This window comes from Chiroxiphia lanceolata, chromosome 5 (genome assembly GCF_009829145.1).
Source record: "Chiroxiphia lanceolata isolate bChiLan1 chromosome 5, bChiLan1.pri, whole genome shotgun sequence".
NCBI classification, from domain to species: domain Eukaryota; kingdom Metazoa; phylum Chordata; class Aves; order Passeriformes; family Pipridae; genus Chiroxiphia; species Chiroxiphia lanceolata.
The window spans coordinates 56849973-56871651 of NC_045641.1; the positions used below are offsets into that span (position 1 = coordinate 56849973).

Below are 21679 nucleotides of genomic sequence, written 5' to 3' on the forward strand. Positions count from 1 at the left end.
TTTCAACCTCAAGTGTTCTGTGACACTGTCAGTTACTATCGCTGGTGTGTGATCTCTCACTTAGAAGTGCCTTGCTACCATCAGTAGGTCTGCCCCTCAAGGAAAGACTGTCATAAGGGACAAAAGAGGACAAAAACAGTCCAAGCTAGGGAGCTACTTCCATAGGACAAATGACTAAAATAGACCAAAATGTTTCAGTTTAGAAACGAGACAACAAAGACGGATATCATCAGTAGATATAAAATCAGAAATTTAACAAGAAAGTGAATAGTGCTTTTCCTTTGTTTCAGGAAAGCTAATCAGTGGACCCTGGAAAGCAGAGATGAAGGACAGTAACACTACAGCCTCTCACGTTGCCTCCTAGACATCTGTTGATGACCTGTCGGAGGCAGGCTACAGATCTATATGAACCTGTAAGTGCAGAGCTGTTCTTCTGCTCAATGTACTCATCTAGCTTCTCATTTTGTCATTCCCCTCCTGATCTCATGGGACAAGCAGGAAGTAAAACGAGAAAAGGGGAAAGGGGCAACAGAACATGACCGGCAAAAGAAGGAAGCAGGCAGGACTTTCGTTCAATGAGAATCACCATCAAAGAGAGTCCTCATGCCTACTGCTGCCAGTCTGATTTAAATGATGGCATTTTACATCGTCTTGCCATCATTTAAAACATGCTTCTGAGTGACTGTGATGCAGCACCAGGAGTGTCAAAATGATCCAGACAAAGGTACTTAATTAAAAAATAGTCACCTTTCCAAAGAGTTTACGAGTTCCTAGAGGGTGAGGATGTGGCTTGGCCACATTTTGGTGCTGTGCAGTGGCAGTCCAAGCAGATGCAGGGACACCATGGTTCTATGAGCATTGGAAACAGGGCAGTTGCATGTCCAGCAGATGCACAACCATGACTGAGCTTTTAATTTAAAAAGTGAAAGGAAAGGAGTGTGAGAGTGGCTTTCATGATGTGTCATCAGAAAACTGGCACAGGTCGGGAGCCTTAACTGAGATGTTTTTCTGGTGCCTCACAACGGCTGAATTCACACACCAGCCTTCTTCCTGTAACTGAAGGTGGTAAAGAAGGCTTGGTTGTGGTCTCTCTTCTTCCCTGTGCCAGTTTCTCCTGTGGGAACTGTACAACTTCGCAGCTCATCCCGTTTTGGTGAACTTCGATTAAAAACCGTCAATACATGCTAAAAGCCAGGCAGGGCAGGGAAGCGAAGGACCCTCCCACAGGACGCTGCACGCGTCGCACTCTCCGCAGTCAGTTCGGAGACCCAAAACAAACCACACCCCCGGGGCCCGCAGAGGAGGCAGCAAAGCCTTTCGGGTGGCGCCCGTTCCATCGCCGGCGGTTTCGCTTTCGTTTCCGTTTCCGTTGCTTCTCCCGGGGCGGAGCTCCCCTGGAAGCCAGGGAACGCAGCTGTCCGGGGCCATGGCGCTGGCGGCCCAGGCGCTGCGGGTGCTGTGCGGCAGCGGCGGCTGCCTGGAGCAGGCCGACCTGCAGCGCTGGCTGCCGGGCCGGCCCTCGGCCGAGCAGCTGGCGGCCGTGCTGCGGGACGCGCAGCGCTTCACGCTGGTGCAGCGGCCCGGCGAGGAGGGCGCGGCGGCGGCCGCGGAGGTGGCCGTGGTGGTGGCCACCAGCCCCGTGCGGCTGTGCCAGCAGTACAGCGCGGGCTGCCCGGGGCACTGCGGGCAGCTGCACCTCTGCAAGTACCACCTGAAGGGGCACTGCCGCAACCACGGGGCGAGGTGAGGGGGGGGGGCGCGGCTTCCTTCGCCGGGGGGGTCGGGGGAGGTCGGGGAGGTTCGGCGTTGGGCACGGTGTGCCCCTGCAGTGGAAGGAGGTCTCGGTAAAGGCCGTGCGGCCCTTTTCGTGTCGGAAATGCTCCTTTCTCCCCCTCCTGGTTTTTTTGTTTGGTTTTGTTGTTGTTGTTGTTTTGTTTTGGGGTTTGTTTTGTTTTGGCTTTTGGGGGTTTTTTTTTGGGGGGGGTGGTTGGGGTTTTTTGTATGTGTGTGTGGGTTTTGGGGTTTTTTTCTTCCTGTTTCTAAAAAGGCAGGCACGGGCGGTGGTTTCACAGGCTGCGGGTCTCGCAGCGCTTCCTGCCCAGCTCACCGCCGCTCCCTCCCGCAGGGTCCCTACCGGCTCATCCCCCTCGCAGCCCGTGCTGCGGGATGTTGGGGAATGTGCCCGTGGAGTGGGAAGGCAGCGTTACTCCGGTGTCTTGGTGTTTCCGTGGTTGTGAGCTGCAGGTCAAAACCGCCAGTATTGTCAGACGCTGTTGTGACTGTAAATCAGAAGTAGCGTGGCAGTTATCCTCAGAGTAATTGTGTAATCTGTTTTGCTAATCACATAATTGGTTTATAAAGGAGCAGTACGGATTTTTCTGAAGCTGTGGTTTTGAAAGGTGTAGTTTTGAAACTGTTTAGTGTAATGCCCATGAGATAGCAAAACAGCGCTAGTCTGTTACACTCATTTTGCAGCTGGGTTTCTTAACTTGTAGGAAGGAATGCAGGTTTGCTCACAACTTCTTCTCGGACCACAATCTCCGTGTTCTAAAACGTCATGGGCTTGAGATTTTAGACAGTGATGAACTTTGCCAGCTTCTGCTCCAAAATGACCCTTCCCTCTTACCAGAGGTGAGTATTACTGTGACAGTTTCTGAGCCTTGTGTTTCAGTGAGCATCACTAAGTGGAAAAGTCTTGATAGAGATGGAGATGTTAGGTGTCAACTTAGTTAGCTTAATGCAAATCTAAAACTTTATATATGCATACTCTGTTCTCACCTGTGGTGGGTTAAGCCTGGCTGGCAGCTAAGTACTCGAACAGTCCCCCACTTACTCCTCAGTCCCCTGTCACAAGCAGAGCAGATGAGAGATAACAAGTAGAACAGAACTGACAAAACTTGTGGATGGAGATAAAGACAGTTTAGCAAGTGGAAGAAAGAGGGGAGAAAGTAAATGTATCAAAGGAACACTTCTGCTTCATCACCTAAGCAGTCTGATGCCCAACAAGTCTCTGAGCAAGGGCCACCTTGTAAGGAAGACCCATCTCTTCCCCCTTCCCCCTCCTTCCCCTCTTTCCCCCTATCCCCTCTCCTTTTTTTTAATTTATTTTTTTTTTTTTTTAAGATCATGACATACGGCATGGAATATTCCTTTGGCCAGTTTGGACTACTTCGTAGTTTTGGCTGGGATAGATACAGTGCTGCATTTTAGATTCAGGATGAGAATAATGTTGATAACACAGTCATGTTTTAGTTGTTGCTAAGCAGCGATTGCACTAAGTCAAGGACTTTTCAACTTTTCATACTGCCCTGCCAGCCCACAGACTGGGAATACACAAGAAAGAAGCTGGGAAGGGACGTAGCAAGGACAGCTGACCCAAACTGGCCAAAGGGATATTCCATACTATATGACATCATTCTGAACAGTAAAACTGGGGGGAGCTGGCCAGGGGCTGGTGGCACACTGCTTGGGGACTGTCTGGTCAGGGAGTGGTGAGCAATTGCATTGTGCATCACTTGTTTTGTATATTCTTTTATCATTATTATTATTTCCCCTTCCATTTATGTCCAGTGTTTATCTCAACCCCGTGAGTTTTATCTTTTTTCTGATTCTCTCCCACATTCCCTGGGGGAGCGAGCAAGTGGCTGTGTGGTGTTTCGCTGTTCCTGGTTTAGCTGGGATAGAGTTAATTTTCTTACTAGTAGCAGATACAGAGTGTTCTGGATTTAATACAAAAATAAGGTTGACAACCCACTGATGTTTTGATCGTTGCCAAGTTGTTGCTTACCTTCAGTCAAGGACTTTTCAGTTTCCCTTGCTCTGCTGATGAGGAGGTGCAGAAAAAACTGAAAGGGAGGATAGCCAGGACAGCTAACCCAAACAGACCAAAGGAATGTGTTATCAACACTGCTTTGGTCACAAACCCAGAACATAGCGTGGTGTGATCTGCTATGAAGAATGTTAAGTCCATCCCAGCCAGATCCAGTACCCCTTTACCATCAAACACAGGTCAAAAAAGTTCAGTATTCCAAAACTAGAAAGTCAAAAGGTTGTGACGCAATAAAATCCACTATTCTACATTTATGTGACTTAGCACTAAATTCCATCTGCTTAAGAATGTCTGTAAGAATGTTGTCTGTTTGGAAGATCTTTCTAAACATTAGCAAGGCAAAGGAAAAACTAACAGTCATTTGGAAAACAAGAAGAAATGTATCTTTTAAAAGCAAATGTCTACTCATAGTCGTCACAATTTAAAAATCATAGATTCAAACAGTCTGTATGAGCACACTGTACCTTAATCTTTAAAATCTTTTTTCTTTCTCTACCCAAGGTCTGCTTGCATTATAACAAAGGTGATGGACCTTATGGATCTTGTACCTTTAAAACGTCCTGCACCAAACTGCATGTTTGCCAGTACTTTTTGCGGGGGCAGTGCAGATTTGGCAACACCTGCAAACGATCCCATGACTTATTGAAGTCAGAATGTCTTGAGAAACTACTGAAACAGGGAATGAGCTTAGACAATATTGAGAGACTACCTTCTCTCTATAGAAACATGTATGACATCAAAAACGGCAACAGGAACATGCATGACATAGAAGACGCCAAGACTTCACCATGCAAAGGTAAGTGATACCATCTTTTGAAAACATCTGAAGAAGAGTCACTATAGTTCTCACAAGTGTCATTAAGAAAACTGAATTCACATTTTGATTTGTCTTTTAGGAGGGAGCTTGTACCTATCTCAGTGACAGAAATTTGTGTCTTGACAAGTGAAGTGAAGTTCAAGACTTGGGTTCCTGACAAAGTGCTGGTGTTTATAAAAATCATAAATTTGGGGCTAAAAAAGCGTAACAGGAACTGGAAATAGGGAGGTCTATAGTTTGGTGGTTTTTTCGTAAAAAACGTAAAGGTTAAGATCTTTAAGAATAGGAGTGTTGTGTCTGACTATAGCTATTCAATTTTTTTCATTGATGTAGTGATTGTGTAGCATAAGAATTCAGAGACAGCACTATCCTAGTTACTTCTTAGAGATGTAATATTTTGTTTGCTCTTTTCTTTTGAAGTTCCTTAGAATTGTAAGTTAAGTATAATTTAGCAGGAAAAAAAAAAGGATAACAGAATGGAAAATCCAAGTGTGTATGTTCATCTCCACTATTCTGCCTCCAGTGCTTAATTTTACAGACGTATCAAATTTCGAAACTTCATATTTTATAGCTGCCAGTGTTATCAGCTGTGTGGAATGCACGGTTAACTCAAGTCCATTTGGAAGTGTAAAGGCATTGGATTCTATTCTTGTTTTGCAGTGATAGCTAAAAACTGTATCTGAGGAATTTAGCAGTTACAGGAAAGTCACCTTCAGAAAGAATGGATACAGTGATGGAACTTTTGAGTATACAAGGTTATCAAAGGCTACAATGTCTCTCTGTAGCTGAATGCAGTTACGTAGTTACAAACACTACCTTCCCTACTGATGGGAGCACTTTTAAGAAGGCTTGTTAATACAAATTATATTAATAAGTTTTGTAATTTCCCCCTCTAGACAAAAAACACAGCTCTGGACGAGAGTCTGCAACTACAAAAGATGATGAATCAGAACAGATCTGTTTATATCATCTGTACAAAAGTTGTGGCTTTAAAGGTAGGTTGTATCGAGTATCAGTATAGGCTGTATCAAACCCAGTGTATTTGCCTCTTCTCATGAAGAGGTGATAGACATCTTTCACAGAAACAGGAAACTTTAGAGCTTATGTTTATCTTTAGTTAAATCTCACTTCAGTCTTGACTGCTGGTAGGCAAGTGTTTGATCTATCTGGTATACCAAACAAAGGAGCCATTTTATTTTCCTCTGGAATGCATAATATCTACCTGTGCTGAAGATTGGCTACTCCACCTGTATTTACCTAAGATACTTGCTGAATGATAGGAGTCACATTTCTAAATAGGAAAGATACTAAAGATATTCCCTTGTTTCTTCTAGTACTCTTCTGTTCTCTTTCAGCTCTCTCCCTGTCAAAATGTTCCAGCTTGTTCAGAAAAAAGGCTGTTGTACCAACTTTCTTGTTGTCCTGTCATCCTTTTCCTTCTTGATGTTCTTTAGCTCCCTGAAGTACTGCACACTTTCTCATGTGGCCTACATGGTGCAACCTCCTTCACTTTCCCTATAGTTAAGTTGTCTTTTCTGCTGTGAAAACTGGCCTCAGGTTTATACGTACTGGTACTGATGATGTCACCTTCACTTCTGTTGACAAGTGACTACATGTCGACTCTTTAAACTCCACATAACACTTGCTATCCCTCAGTCACTGCTACCACTGCTCTTGTTCCTGGTAAGGCCTGGACCCTTGGAGACTTCTTGAAGAGCAATGAACTTTGAGACTAAGGGAATGATATCTACATGTATATCAGAAGACGGGAAAGGTTACAGTGATTAACTGGATTGTATTGGAAAGTGTGGGACCTAGGCATGATGTAAATAGTATGGAATAAGCGATGGATACTCCCCTGGTTTCAGCTGGGATAGAGTTAATTTTCTTCCTAGTAGCCAATACAGTGCTGTGTTTTGGATTTAGTATGAGTGATGCCATAAATCAGGCCTTAAAAGAAAACCCCTAAGACTCAATTTGTGAATTTCAGCAGGCAGCAGTCCTTTATTTATGACATTGGATGCATAAAAGCCTCTTGCTTTTATTTAGTTACCTAATTAACAATTCAAAGCATTACCTAATACTGTTCCACCCCTTTCCCAGAATTGTTCCTCTCCTAGACATGCCTCCTGTTTTGAGTCGGTGGTCCTTCAGAGTGGTCGTTCTTGTTTGTTCCATAGTCTTCCTCACGTTGTCCTTTTCTTGAACTCTTACTCTGGCACATCTTCATGCCCTTGACGTCAGTGGCTGTGCACTTTGTACAATTTTGTACAACTATGAGGATAGTTTTGTCTAGTTCATCAGCTTTATCAGCTTTGCTTCAAAGTAAAGACACTTTCTGTCTCTTAAGAAATTCCTTTCCGCTGAGACTGCCTGACCTTTAGTGATAAGCTATATAGGTTAAGCTACATGATTTTGTTACATAGTTTTAAGTTTTAAGGTATATAGCTCTATACCTCTATGTGAGAATAACATTGATAACACACTGATGTTTTAGTTGTTGCTAAGTAATGTTTACCCAAAGTCAAGAACTTTTCAGCTTCCCGTGCTTTGCAAACGAGGAGGTGCACAGGAAACCGGGGAAGGAGCAGGGCCAGGACAGCTGGCTTGAACTTGCCAAAGGGGTATTCCATACCATTAGAACATCATGCTCAGCATATAAACTGTGGGGCGTTGGCTGGGAGGGGCTGATCACTGCTGGAGGATGGGCTGGGCATCAGTCAGTGGGTGGTGAGCAATTGTAGTGTGCATCACTTGGCTGTCTTGGGCTTTACTCCTCTCTCGCTTTTTGTTATTCTCCTTTTATGTATATGTATAATTGTTGTTGTTGTTATTATATTTTACTTCATTTCAATTATTAAAATGTTCTGATCTCAACCCATGGGTTTTACCTTTTTCCTGTTCTCCTCCCCATCCCACCAGGGAAAGTAGGAGTGAGTGAGTGGCTGTCATACTTTATTACCGTCTGGAATTAAACCGCATAGTTCTCCTCTTACCCTAAAACTAAACACTGTTGCCTTTTTGGTTTTTTCCTCAGTAATACCACTTTGTGAAGTATTGTGAAGAAGTGGTTAAGCATAGATGTTTGAATCTACAGTGTTATTCTGTATATGAAATAATAGCCCTGCATGAGCTTGTGATCTCGATTCATTTTTGTCTCTGAAACTGAGAAGACAGAATGGTCTGTGCAATTTTAATGGGCAAAGAGAGCCTAGTAGGTACAGAAACTGAACTGGTACCTAAGCCCAGAAATTAAATGTTGTTTGCTTATACTGAAAAATTTTGAACTACTGCTTATAATGATTCCATAGGTAAACACTTTCCATGACTATGCTTTTGATAGTTTCACCGACTAGTTGTCCAGCCCTGAAATATTGGAGTTTTCTCATAGCCTGTAAAAATAATACTTCTTTTTTTAAAAACTTTTTCAGAAAAGTGTATCAGAACTCATTTTCACTTGCCATATAGATGGCAGATCTCTGATGGCAATACCTGGAAGGACTTGAAGAATATGGAAGAAATAGAAAAAGCGTATTGTGACCCAAATAAGACTAGGTATAAACTCTTTTAAAATTTAATAATGTTTGGAGTCATTACATAAGTAGCTTAATTTGGTATTCTCCTACTGACCTCACTTCACATGGGATTTGCCCCTCCTTCCCCCTTTTCCTGCAGTCCATACTGTGGAACTGGCAAAATACCTTGTGTACCTGGAGAGAGAGAGAGATACTCTTGGGTGCAGAGAACACTAGGAATATGAAAATACTTTTTAAGAGCTTGGAACTGGTTATGTATTACAAAGAGGGTATTGAAAGGGGCTCATACCGATATGCCACATCCCATGCTAGAAAATTTACCTATCCCTCTTGTGTTATGTTAGAGGCTCTTTGAAGCACTACTTAAGTTATGACAGTGTTCTGTTTAGAATATGGTTGGTTAGCAAGAAGGTAGTGCATGTTTTCCACTGTTTCTATTAGTCTGATGTGACTCACTAATTTACAAGTGAGTAACGGTTACTGCCCATGGAACCAATGTAAGATGTAATACTGTAATGCAAGATATGTACCAACACAAGACAGAGCTGGGATTTTTATGGAAAATGTTCTGCTTTTTGGTGATGTTGGCTTAATTCACAAATTTGTGGTGTGCTTCTGAACCTCTGAATATAGCTTCACAAACAGTTCTGATTTTTTTCCCCTTTTTTTTTATAGATTTACTAATGGTGTTACTGAAAGTGGCTCTGTCATGGCATGTATCTGTTTTCTCAGTATGTGCTGTGGGTTTGCAAAGGTTAGGCGTCTTTCTACAGCCTCCTCTGTCACCAAACCCCCTCACTTCATTCTAACAACAGAATGGATCTGGTACTGGAAAGATGAATTTGGCATGTGGCAGGAGTATGGAAAAAAAGTAAGTGTGGAGAAATAGGGAGACTCAACTCTATGTTAAAAGTGCAGAACTACTGAAAAGTGCACAGTGTTTATATCCTTCCCCTCTTTTGTCACCCTCTTCCTCTCACTGATACTGCATAGGTGGACTTTAAAGGCCTAATGGGATCTTTTCCCTGGGAATTTGATGGGTTCAGGTAGGGGAGTGATCTCTGGTGAGTCACAAGTATTATCAACAGATAATAATTGCTCAGTGAGTCACATCAGATAGGATCGCATTAATATGTTCTTTTTGTCGCTCCTAACTAAAACTTCCTTCTCTGATTTGTACTCTGCCTCTTTGTTGGTCTAGTTGGTGAATGTGTCTGTCCTGGTTTCAGCTGGGATAGAGTTAATTCACTCCCTAGTACCTGGCACAATGATTTTGGATTTAGTATGACAACAGCATTGATCAAACACTGATGATTTAGTTGTTGCTAAGTAGTGCTCACTCTAAATCAAGGATTTCTCAGTTTCCCATGCTCTGCCAGTGAGAAGATGTGCAAGAAGCTGGGAGGGAGCACAGCCAGTACAGCTGACCCAAACAAGCCAAAGGGATATTCCATACCATTAGAACATCACACTCAGTATAGAAACTGTGGGGAGTTATCTGGGAGAGGCTAGTCACTCTTCAGGGACAGGCTGGGCATCAGTCAGCAGGTGGTGAGCAGTTGTATTGTGCATCACTTGTCTGTCTTGGGCTTTATTCCTTTCTCTCTCTTTTTTCTTTCCTTTACAAATATTACAATTATTTTTATCATTACGGCTACTATTATTATATTTTACTGTATTTCAATTACTAAGCTGTTCTTATCTCAACCCACTTTTCCCTTTTCCTCCTCATCCCACCAGGATATGGGGGGTGGTAGTGAGTGAGCAGCTGCATGGTACTTAGTTGCTGGCTGGGGTTAAACCACAGCACCCTCTGAGCAGTAGTGCTCACAGCCATGCCCTTTGCACTATAAGCTTAGGCTTTGTAACAGTGTTTAGTTTGTTTTAGGGGCAGCTGCAAGTGTTTAATACATTGGCTTTTGTCTGATAGCTGCTATAATTCCCAAAAACTGATACATACTGCAGCTACCATAGATATCAGAGTTGTTGGGTTTTAAACTTGTTTGCATATAATAACCAGGAGATACTTTTTTCTCTATTTTTTGCCTAACAGGATGATCTTCATGTAGCCGCTACAGTCTCCAGTGATGACCTGGAGAAAGCTTATATAGCCGAAGGTTCTCCAAAGCTGAACTTCAAAGCTGGAAGGCATGAATATGAATTAAATTTTGAAGGTAGGTTCCATTTTTTTGTTCTCTTGTTTTGGCCCTCCCTCTAAGGTCTATTGTGGTTTTAAACTACTTCATTACAGGAGATAGAAGAGAGAAATTTGAACACTTACAGAGTCAGAGCTTCTATCAAATTTCTCAGGATAAGAGCTGTTCACATAGGCAAAGTAGCATTCCTATTCCTTCAGACCTGTTACTTTAGAGAAGTTCTTGTGCTGGGTTTCAAAATGTCTGCCAGAAGGTCCAAGTGTGACATTGTCATTGATGCTGGCACCAACACAAATGGTGAGGAACTTCTAGAAGACTTGATCAAGCCAGCCTCTGGTCTGCTTTAGTCACTGGTTTGCAGAAAAACAAATATTTGAGCAAGGTATAGGATCCAGACAATCCTTAGCATTACAAGATTTATGCAGATATTTTCATCCTATCTAGAAAGGCTGAGGAAATACCTTGACTATGTCAAAGTAGAAAGATGTGTTTCCCAAGAGTTCAGAAAACCTAAGCCACTTGTAATTGCACTGTCTTCTCTGAGCTGTTGCCTTTCCTGATATCCTTTTCAAAATTATGGAAAACAGTGGTGGGAATCAGCCTGCCTAGACTGTCGTTTTGGTGTAGTTGTCTTTGATCCAACTCTCCATGACTAACTCATTCTACCCGAAAAAAAAACAAACAAAAAGAACCCCAAAACCAAAGTAAACAAACAACCCGCCCCCCAAAACCCCAACAAAACATAGAAAAACAGAAAGGACATGTGATTTCCTGTTGTGATTCAGTCAAATGCAATGCTGGTGAAACTTGTCTGGCTTAGAAGGGAAAATTGCATAGTAAATCAATCCCTTTTCTAAGGTTTGGGCTTTTTTAGTAACTTAGGCAATTATATGCCGTGTAGATATTTTTTTGCAAAACTTAATTTCTAGGCTTGTTGGTGCCAAGAGGGTTTTTTGTTTGTTTTCCTGTGTATCTCTGAAGATGAGGCCTCATTGTCCTGGGTGCTACTGACTCTTAATTGTTAGTATGGTCTATGATAGATCTTAAGTTCTGTTTATAGGATTTGAAATCTATGACTAAATGGAGGAAACCAGTATCTCGATTGCATATTGAGAAGGAGAAAAAGTAAATACTTATTTTAAAATTATTCTTTTTGGTAAAGTGTGGCTGATGGAAAAATGAAGGGAAAATAGCTACCAGTGTCTGTCATTTCCTGTAAAGTTAAGAGCAAGAGTAGAAAAACAAATGCTCAGTGCCTTTTTGTCAATGTTTTGTCAAAAACAACTTAGTGACAAATGTTGCTGGAGTGTGAAAGCTTTCTAAAAATCTTTCTAACTGTTCAGGGGGGTTTGTTCGTTTGTTTGTTTTCCCAGCCATGATTCAAAAAAACCTTCGCTTCACAACAGAGAGAAAGATTTGCAGAAGACCTAAATTTGTCTCTCAGGCAGAGGTAGAAAACACAAGAGCCAGGTAAACTGCAGCTGCTTATTCTGAAGTGATGGATTTAGTGCATTGTGAATGCAGTGTCTTCCATGGGTGTCAGTAAGGTGAAGAAGTAGCTGTTAAGGCAATTGTGAAAGACATTGAGAGGGAAAGGGACATACCTTTCCTACAACAGTGTCTTGCCAGGATAGTATTGTAACCTGGCCAACAGTTTTCAAGCAACTCAGAAACCTTAGGGGTGAAGAAAGTTTGGGCTTGGCATAGAAAGTGTGGAAACGTGGGAAATAATTCAACATGTAGCAATGTTTTAGGGAGCTGCTGACTATAATAGCTAATACAGATGGAAGCAATAACATTTATGTCCATTAGCTCTTTCTGAGATGAGTAATTTTCAAAGCTAAGTACAAGTTTACAAATAATTCTTTTGAGAGCAACCAGACAATCTGAGAGGAAAGCAGTAGTTGTTACAGGTGGAGCAAAAAGTGGGAGTCTGCAAGGAGATATAATTGCATGTAACAGCCAGTTCCCTTGCAGCACACAGTGCTTGCTTAAACACCACTGAAACGAGAAGCTAAAAGCACTAATTAAAATTGGGGTGGAAGTAGCTGGGAGGGCTGTTTCTGTCATACTGATGTGATACTGGATGCATTTGTATTTATCCACGCTAGTGTAGTAGAGCTTTTATGTATTCAACTCTGCAACTAAGAGAAATACTTACATATCTGTGGGGTTTTTTCCTTGCTTGGCATCTTTCTTCCTGCCATAAGTCTGCACATGATGATTTGGAACAAATATTTTCATGTGCTGAACTGACAGTTTTGAAATATTTCTGAATATGTTCAGTTGCTATATTCTCCCTAAGCTTGACAAAAGTGTTTAGTATCATATGTACCTAAAATGTAGTGTTTTGTTTTATATTAACTGCCTATTTGTAATATCTTACAATCAACAGGGGCATTAAACATACAGAAGAGTTTAAGGGCATCCCAGCTCACTGGGACAAATCTGCCCTGCCTGAACTGGGATTCAAGGTTTGGAGCTTTTTGGTTTTTTCTTTCTGTCAGTTTTGTCGTGTAAGGTTTGTTACATCACAAGTTCCGTGTTTCTTGGCCTTTGTAAATTATTGTTTCCTATGTAGTATAATGAAGAGGTGTTGGTAAATTTGAGCCTGATATCATACTGGGCAGACCTAGAGGTGACACTAAACTCATCAACTAAACTCATCATTTAAACAAATGATGGCAGTATAACTGTGGTAACATTGGCTTTCACTGCTACTGTTGATCCCTTGCCTTGGCAAATCTGCCTGAAGTTTTTACTGTGTTAACAAGAGTGTTACTGGTGCCCAAAATACATACACTGAAGCATCAGAAGTAAATCATGCCTCTGAACTTCAGGGTAACCATTCCCTGAGCTGTGTATAGGTAGACTTTTGTACATCTATGGAGAATTGTTGACATCAGGAGAGTTCACAGAATCACACAGAATCACAGAATGGTTGGACTTGGAAGGAGAGATCTCTGGAGATGGAGTCCAACTCCTCTGCTAAAGCAGGTTCACCTAGAGCAGATTACATAGGATTGTGTCCAGGTGAGTTTTGAATATCTCCAGAGAGACTCCACAACTGCTCTGGGCAGCCTGTTCAAGATGGGATCTTTTATTAATATGCATCATAACTCCAGTAGAATGAACTTGTTTACCTTTGTAACACAGCCAGATAATATCTGCACGGTTTGCGTTTTCTTATGTCCTGCCTGCTTCCACCACCTCCTCTGTCAGCTCCAGTAACTACACCTACAGAAAAGATCTTATCTGAAGCTTGAAAATTGCTAACTTGCAAAATGCAAATCCTCAAGAAATTGTCAATTAAAAGTAGGGAAGGCTAACGTTGACTTTTTTATGTTCCTATGGAAAACACAATTGTCATGTGAGGAACTGATTTTTGTTAGTGTGACCATACTCTTCCCTAAAAATGTTTGTTCAAATAAAGCCTTTTCTATTTATTTAGAAAGACAACAGGCAGTGCAGTTTGTGTTAACTGGCTGTAGGGAGTATAAACAGAAAGATCTAAAAAAATACTCTTTGTTTTGCTGCAACATAGACTTTTTATTTATGTGCTCATTTCTGCTGTGGATTTAGGTACTGTTTGATATATGCATACATATGTATCTTGACCTAAATATTAAGAGTAGCTGAGTGTCTGCACAAAAGCATGCAGATCCTTTAATGTCCTGTGAGAGAGCAACCTGGGTGGCATAAACACCAGGAGTTAACGTTCCCTAGATAAGAGCTCACTTTTACAGAGCAGAGATCTTTAATCTGCTTTTTTTCCAACCGTTTCCACTGTTCACACCTCTGCTTCACAGAAGAGACTTTAAAGGTCTAAGCAGTGCACTAGGTAGGGTGGCTTTGGCATGATTTAGTAAAAGATGAGAGTAACTTTTCAAACTTTTCTTTACAGCTGATTGAGCTTGACAGTTCTTCTGAAGAATACAAGAAAGTCAAGGTGGACTTTCAACGTACAATGCCCAAAACAGCTATTAAAAGAATTTGTAGAGTTCAGAACCCATCGCTCTGGGAACTGTATCAATGGTATGTGTAAAATACTGGTCTGGTATGTATCATGAAGTTTGCTTTTTCTGCAGTTAGCTGTATGCTGTATGCTAAAGATAGACACACACATTTCTGAAATGCATCTGCTTCCACTCTTCCACTGAAATACCTAGCCAATATCAACATTTAGATAAAGAGATATCAACAAAACCAAAACTCACTCAAGGCACAGAACTTAGAATAGTCAGAGGAGCTGTGTGGGAGGAATCCTTGCTCCGGAGTAAGTGGTTCTGACTTCTGCCACGCCTGTGTCCAAAACAGCTGCCTTCCAGTGGAGCCTTGGAGCTGCTAATCAGTCACATCTAGCACAAACACTGGTTTGCAGCTGGTCAAAACTGAAACAGTCTTCAAAATTAAATGCAAAACTCATGGAGGGAAAGCCTTAACTCCATGAACTCCTGTGTTTTGGAAAAAAACTACTGCTAAGATTCCTCCCCCCCACAAGCAGTGAACAAAAAGAAAACATTTTTAATATTAAATATGTGGAGGCATTTCTGTATAACGAAAGCATGTTTGTATGCAGCTAGACAGCAAGATACTATGTTTGCCCTAAGTTTAGGCCTTAATGTAAGGATTTTCAGAATGTACTCTGTAAAATTGTTTCAGAGTGCTGGTATGGCTGGAACCTGTGGGTATGGCCGCTGTGGAACTGCAAAGATACTGCTTCTTATTGCAGGCAGAAGGAGCTAATGCAGAAGAGCAATGGTGGAAAGGCCGCGGATGAGCGATTTTTATTTCATGGGACCAATAAAAAAGACATCGATGCCATCTGTCAGCAAAACTTCGACTGGAGAATCTGTGGCCTTAATGGGACAGTCTACGGCAAAGGTTGTTTTTCAGCTCTTTCATTAATCTTCGACTTGCTAAAAAATTCTCAGTATTCACTGCAGAGGTATACAGTTAAAAGGGGGGCACTCAGCCAATCTAGGGCTTCTCTCTGTCGTGATGGGGGCAACATAGCTACTTTGGCAATGGTCATTTCGAGCTAAGGCATACTGAAAGGCCTTGGTTTCTATGCTCCACTCAATCCTTGCAAGAAAAGACAGACTTGGAGAGGCCTGTTCTAGGGATAGTTTCTGCTAGACTCCAGGATTACTTCTGTTCCAGTTTTTCCAAACTCCTATAGGAAGGCAACATGGCTTTTTTTTTTTCCCCCAGGAACCTAAATGCCATTCTGATTATGGAATGCCTTGTTAGCAAATTATATTCCTTTACACTGTCCTGTGTACAGGAAATTACTAGCATACCAAGTGCAATAACTGAGACAGGCTGACTGGCCGACTAGCCCACCTTTCTGACTGAATACTTTGTAGCTCTGAGAAATGTTTTGATGACTGTTAATAGCCTCTGTCAGGAGATGAAGTTGGGTGGGATTGGGGAAGGTGGACATCTAGGGTCAGGAGGAAATCTTTTACAGGAATATGATGACATTTAAAACATTACTTGGATGGCTTTTAAATATGTGTGCTGTGAAAAATAAAAACTGTAGGTAATGCACAGTGATCATTTTCACTAAGAGGGACATAGAGAACGAGGGAAGTCTTTGGAAAGGCTGTTCATGAGCAGCTTAATGGATTCGTTTATTAATTCACTTTCACACTGTTATTGCTTTCTTCCCTGCAATTTTGGTGACTTATCAGCTCTGTCTTGGTATCTCTTCTGCAGGAAGTTATTTTGCAAGGGATGCATCTTACTCTGACAAGTACTGTGGGACAGACTCAAGCAAGACCATGTTTCTGGCACGAGTGCTGGTGGGGGAGTTCACTCGCGGTAGTTCTGATTATGTTCGGCCTCCCATGAAGGACAGCCAAAACTTCTATGACAGTTGTGTCAATGATGCTTTAAACCCTTCTATCTTTGTCATCTTCGAGAAGCAGCAGATTTATCCAGAGTATCTCATAGAATACAGGGCACCAGTAGAACTCATATAGCAGCAAACCCTATCCTCATTGTGTTTAACTGGTATAAACATTTTTTTAGTATTCGCATAAGAGAGAAAAAGTGATTTTTATAGAAGTTGTGTGATCGGATAGGTGAATATTCAGAAACATTTATTCTCTATCCTTCCTGTGCAATAGAAAACAAGGGATAAAAAGACACAGGATGTTTTATAATTCCTAAAATCCTGTGTCTGTCTCCTATTCTTTAGCAGCTTTTACATTTCCCTACATTACTAGAGACTTTTGTAAATTTATTAGAAGAAATCGCTGATTCTTGTAGCATGAGGATTGGCTATAACAGCAAATAATTAATGACAAGTTCAAATATTTTTTTTTAACAAGTTCAAACAGAAATGTTTCAGGATAGATCTTTACACATGCTCATTGGTCACTGGCTGTGTCCCTCTACCTCTTTATCTTTTAACTCAAAACTGGCTAAAAGCTGGTTTTTTTAGTAATCTGTCTCCTGTAACAGTAGACATTCAGGTGCTTGCAAATGTGTTGTACAATCTCTGTGCTCAACATATTGCATATATTCTTACTAGCACTCCTTTTTGTTCCCGGTTAATCTTCGCCAACAAAACCTCAAAAATTAAACTTGCTTGTTGAAAAGGAACAGAGACTTATTTTTACTTGTTAATTTTCTCATTTAAAACAAGTACCAAAGGTATAAGCATAACAAGGGTTGCTTGGTGCTGTGTGATTTGGTTGATTTACTCTGTCAAATAAGTGCTGTATTTTCTATCTGTGAAGATACCAGTTTTTCATGACTTTCACTGTGCCTACAAATGAAAGAATGCTAGCAGGTGCCATGGAGGAAGCAGAGGAGGCACCTCATGCTGTTAGTTAATACCCTACTTAGGAGTAAAATACACTCCTTGTAGTGCTTGATTATCAGTACCTTGTTTCTGGGAGCAACTTCATGGTTCTCTTACAGCTCTTGGGAAGGATGGTGAGTGACTGTCTCATTAGGTGCACTGCCTCTTTGGTTGCAGGAGATACACAGGTTACCTGTGTCATCACGCTGTCTGGACTTTTTTTGCAGGAGAAATGTGCTTACCTGGAAAGTAGTCTTCAGCCACAGAGCTGAAACTTTTAAAAATCTGAAAATTAAGTTGAATATTTAATTGTTCCCAGCATAAGATATTAATAGTGTTGAGCAGTCAGCATATATGTGTGCAATCAAAAAACCTGAACTGTATTTTTTTACGATGTAATTGCTGATGCATAGATAGATAGATACTTTATCACAGATTTAATGTGCATAGGTGAGTACTGGTTAGCTATAGTGTACTGCAGAAGCCTTAAGATATACTTTCTATATGACCTAAAAAAGCTCATCTCTAGGACCACTTCTTTTTAATTCATCTGCATGATGACTGACAGGTGTACATTGGGTAACTCTTTATTACTTCAGCACTGTGAACCAGAAATTTAACCACAATTATCTGGAGTAAGGCTCCTTTTTATGTGACCTATAAAACTAACAGCATGCTACCTAAAGGAAAATTTAACTTCCATTTGTGTTTAATCCCAGTAAAACACTGGATATGGAAAAGCAAGTTGACTGTATTATTTCTTCTGAAAGATTTGTAATAGAACACAGACGATAAATCTCATGTCAGCAAATGAGCTTGTCAGCAAATAGTAATTCATTGAGGGGGATAACATGTATGTATGAAAGCTTTAATACCTGTGCAGAATAAGGGGTTTTGTCCAAAACAAACCCCACGTTCATGGCAAATGAAAATACTAGTAGGATGCCTTTCTTCCTCTCAACATAAGCAGCATTTCAGCTAAGAACTAGAATAGCTTCAGTCATTAATCTTCTGCCAGACAATTGAAACAAAATCTTTCTAATGCAAAAAGTTTTGATTTTTTTTAATTGACTTTTTTATTATATTTTTATAACCTTTAACTTAATTCTTGGAGAGGATGTACGTATGCTTGTGTGTATGTATGTGTGTAAGTAAAATAACAAATAAAATGCCTGGTTGTCGTACTTTGTCATCTCTTATTTCTCCATTAACACAGAAAAAGAAAAGTTGCTATGTTTTCCACTTCTGAAACTGCAGTGGTAACTTTTCTTGTGTGTAGTAAATAAACAGGTATTCAAACCACTAAATTCCCTCTAATGGTTTTCTCTCTGTCAATACTGTTTCAATACATTTGTGAGTATTTGTAAACTCTTAGAGGCAGTAGTAGTCCTTTTACAGCTGTTTGGATTGCATTTGGAAATGAACAGATTAAAGAGATGTTTGCATTAAATCTAAACTTTAGACAAAAAGTAATATTGAACCTCTTTTCTGAGTGAGGAGGATATCTTTTGGCTGCTTAAGACAAGAAACTGAGCAGGAGCAGTGTAATAATCTGTCACTCATTCCTACGCCGTGTGAGGAGAAAGATAAGCTGTGAAGGTTGTTTCCTTTTTTGGTAACAGGTCCATCCAGGCAAGACAGACGGCAAAGCCAGCAGAAGCCAAACAGCTTTGCTATGCCAGCAGTGTGGTATGGAGGATGGTACTTTATGAACCCCTGATTCCCCACCTGCTGGGTTGGGAAAGGGTCTGGCAGCCCACCAAAGTCAACACACTGCACTATTTAATGAGTTTTACCTGTAACCAGGTTTGTGATGCTCTTCTGCCCAGATTTTCTAAGATGTGGGTGTCAAAATCCTGTCTAGGTGGCAGTGCGCTATCTGGTTCAGATACCTGCAGCCTGGTAAAGTAGGGGGTGGTGGAGAAGAAGATCTTGGGTGGATGGCACATACCAGCTATGGTGATGTGCTCAGTGCTGCTTGGCTTGGAGAAAGCTTGCACTTTGCTTCTGGGAACCATTGCTCAGAGCTACCTTTGGGCCAAAGGGCAAGTGGGAGTTGCAGAAATGCTGCTTAACTTGGAGTAAGTCCAGCACAAAATCCAGGTAGGATGACTGTTACATGGCCAGGATTACTGATGCTTACCTGTTTTACCAAGGGATAGACTACCTGGGCCTCCATAGCTCCCTTGCACCTCTTTCTTCAGGTTCAGTCACAAATTCATCTCTACTTTCAAAAATCCTATCAACTGAGGGAATCCTTCTCCCTCCTTGTAAGGAGCCCCAGCATCCAGTAGTGCAGGGAGAAAACATCTTGGAGATGAGTGAGACTTATCAGGGTCAGAAGAAGGTGAGCAGGGCCAGTATGAACCAGGCAATGACACAGTTTATAAGTCAGCTGTAAATTCTTTTACCAGGTTTTCTGCTGTAAACACTTGGAGGAGTCTGGTATCAGGTGAAGCTGTGTCCAAGATGTTTAACAAAGCGAAATGAGAAGGTGCTCATTTCCTAAAGTATCACACACAGAGAGAAAATTCTGCAGTTTAATGCCAGATAAGAACAGATAGTTCAAATTTGCAATCAGTGAAACATAATGATTTCTAACATGCAACTCTGATTTTCTAGGAATACTATTTATAAAGTACAAAACTGTAAAGCTTTTTTCCTATCAGCAGCCTTATTAAAAATACCATTTTATACTGACAGCTTTCTGTAATCATTACAAAGATCAGAAGATGTTTTTAATAGAAGCTTTCCTTTACCAAGCAGCCTTTGCTTTGTATCAGCTGTCAGAGAATGACTAAAATCCTTTTGTAACACAGACGTGCCCAATTTTAAACAAACCCACAGCTCAGCAATGCAAGACAACACACTTAGTGTTTCTGAGGAAAGGAATTAGTTTAAATTGGTTTCTTTGTTCCTCCCTAAACCTAACTGCTGTTGACTGAATTTTTTTTTTTTTTGGCAGGTTTTGGGTTCTTTTTTTGGTTGTTTTTGGTTGGGTTTTTTGGGTTTTTGTTAATTAATTCTAAAGGCAACTCTGCTCAGGATCAATTTAGGACCATGTTATATAAGTGCACAAACACACTGATTATCGTGACATTACCAGTTTCTGTTTTGGAGAACTGCTGGCAGTTTAGTGTCTGTTTTTTCTGCAGATGTGTGCTTCCAGAGGGCTCGCTGATCCCTCAGGACAGGCTGCTCTTTAGGTGTGTCACTGAGCTCACACAACTACAGTGAGGTCCAGTGTCATTAAACATCTTGGTACGTGTCTGTGCAGTGTCTGTACCACCAACTGTTATTTAAAAGGAACAAATGGCTTGGGGCTCTTCCTATATTACTGGAAAGTTGGCAGCTCTGTCTTTTCTAGCTGTCTCTCTGCATGCAGAACAAGGGTTGATGCACTTCCAGAAATCTGACTTCAGATGCAAAAATAATTCCTCTATTCCATACTACTACAAACTGACAGGTGAAAACAGATAACACTTCCTAACCAGAAAACTTTGCAGAACAGTTGAAAAAATGTTATCACAGACTCAGGGGAGTTTACTTGCACACATACTGTTCATTTTCAACTTGAATGCAGCTGGGAAATACTCTTGGATCATCTTCCAAGCCTGATGAGAAGGGAGTGTCGCCCTCTGTGAATGACCAGGTGGAGGGCATGAAGCTCCACTTGGGGATGGATGAGGAGCTGACCCAGAGCTTATAGGTCAGGACTAAAGGGAGGGATGAGGGGCCCAGGAAAGCTCGTTAATATTCAAGGATCACCTCCTCCAAGATCAGGAGTGATGCATCACAACAAAGAAGTCAGGCAAAAATACCAGGAGAGCTGCACGGATGAATAAGGAGTTCCTCAACAAACACAAAAAGGAAGCCTACAGAGGATGGAAGCAAGAATAGGTAACCTGGGATGAATACAGAGAAACTAAGTTGCCAGGGATCAGGTTAAGAAAGCTAAAGCAAGCCCTGATAGAAATAAATCTGGCCAGAGACATTAAGGGCTACAAAAAAAAAAAGCTTCTATAGGTATCTCTGTGATGAAAGGAAGACTAGGGAAAATGTAGGCCCTCTGGAAGGAAACAGGAGATATGTTTACCCAGGACATGGAGAAGGCTGAGGTACTCAATGACTTTTTTTGCCCCGATCTTCACCGGTAAGTGCTCCAGTTGCAGAGGCAGGGACTGGGAAGGAGACTTTATGTAAAATCATATCTTAGAAAGGGACAAGCTTGGTTAAGGATGGAGTATTTTGTCAAAAATGAAGCACGCAACAACCTTCTAATTCATGTAAGGAAAACAAACAAGCCTTTGGCAGCTGACTTCAGATGGAATAAGCTTTCTGCTCATTCAAGTAGGTGAGATGTTTTTAGGCAAGGTCCATCCAGCTTTTTGCCAACTGTATGTATAAGGTATACAGTAAATCAGCCTCCAGCACACTATTTTCAAGGGGGGAAAATTATGGATAATGTGTAGAAACTAAGGTATATACAGTGTGTTGCTTTTTAAAGAAATAAAAATCATATAAGCA

The 21679-nt window shown here is 41.2% G+C and overlaps 1 protein-coding gene across 1 annotated transcript; it reads left to right on the forward strand.

Annotated features, from left to right (window-relative positions):
* Window positions 1-1411: 1411 nt before the first annotated feature.
* Window positions 1412-18459, forward strand: LOC116787338 (protein mono-ADP-ribosyltransferase PARP12-like). The gene is made up of 12 exons (XM_032688865.1): window positions 1412-1743; window positions 2496-2631; window positions 4331-4625; window positions 5543-5641; window positions 8078-8201; window positions 8858-9053; window positions 10236-10356; window positions 11712-11808; window positions 12734-12812; window positions 14243-14373; window positions 15071-15222; window positions 16060-18459. The coding sequence occupies exons 1-12, from the start codon at window positions 1427-1429 to the stop codon at window positions 16323-16325; spliced, it is 2013 nt and encodes a 670-aa protein (XP_032544756.1). The 5' UTR covers window positions 1412-1426; the 3' UTR covers window positions 16326-18459.
* The last annotated feature ends 3220 nt before the right edge of the window (window positions 18460-21679 follow it).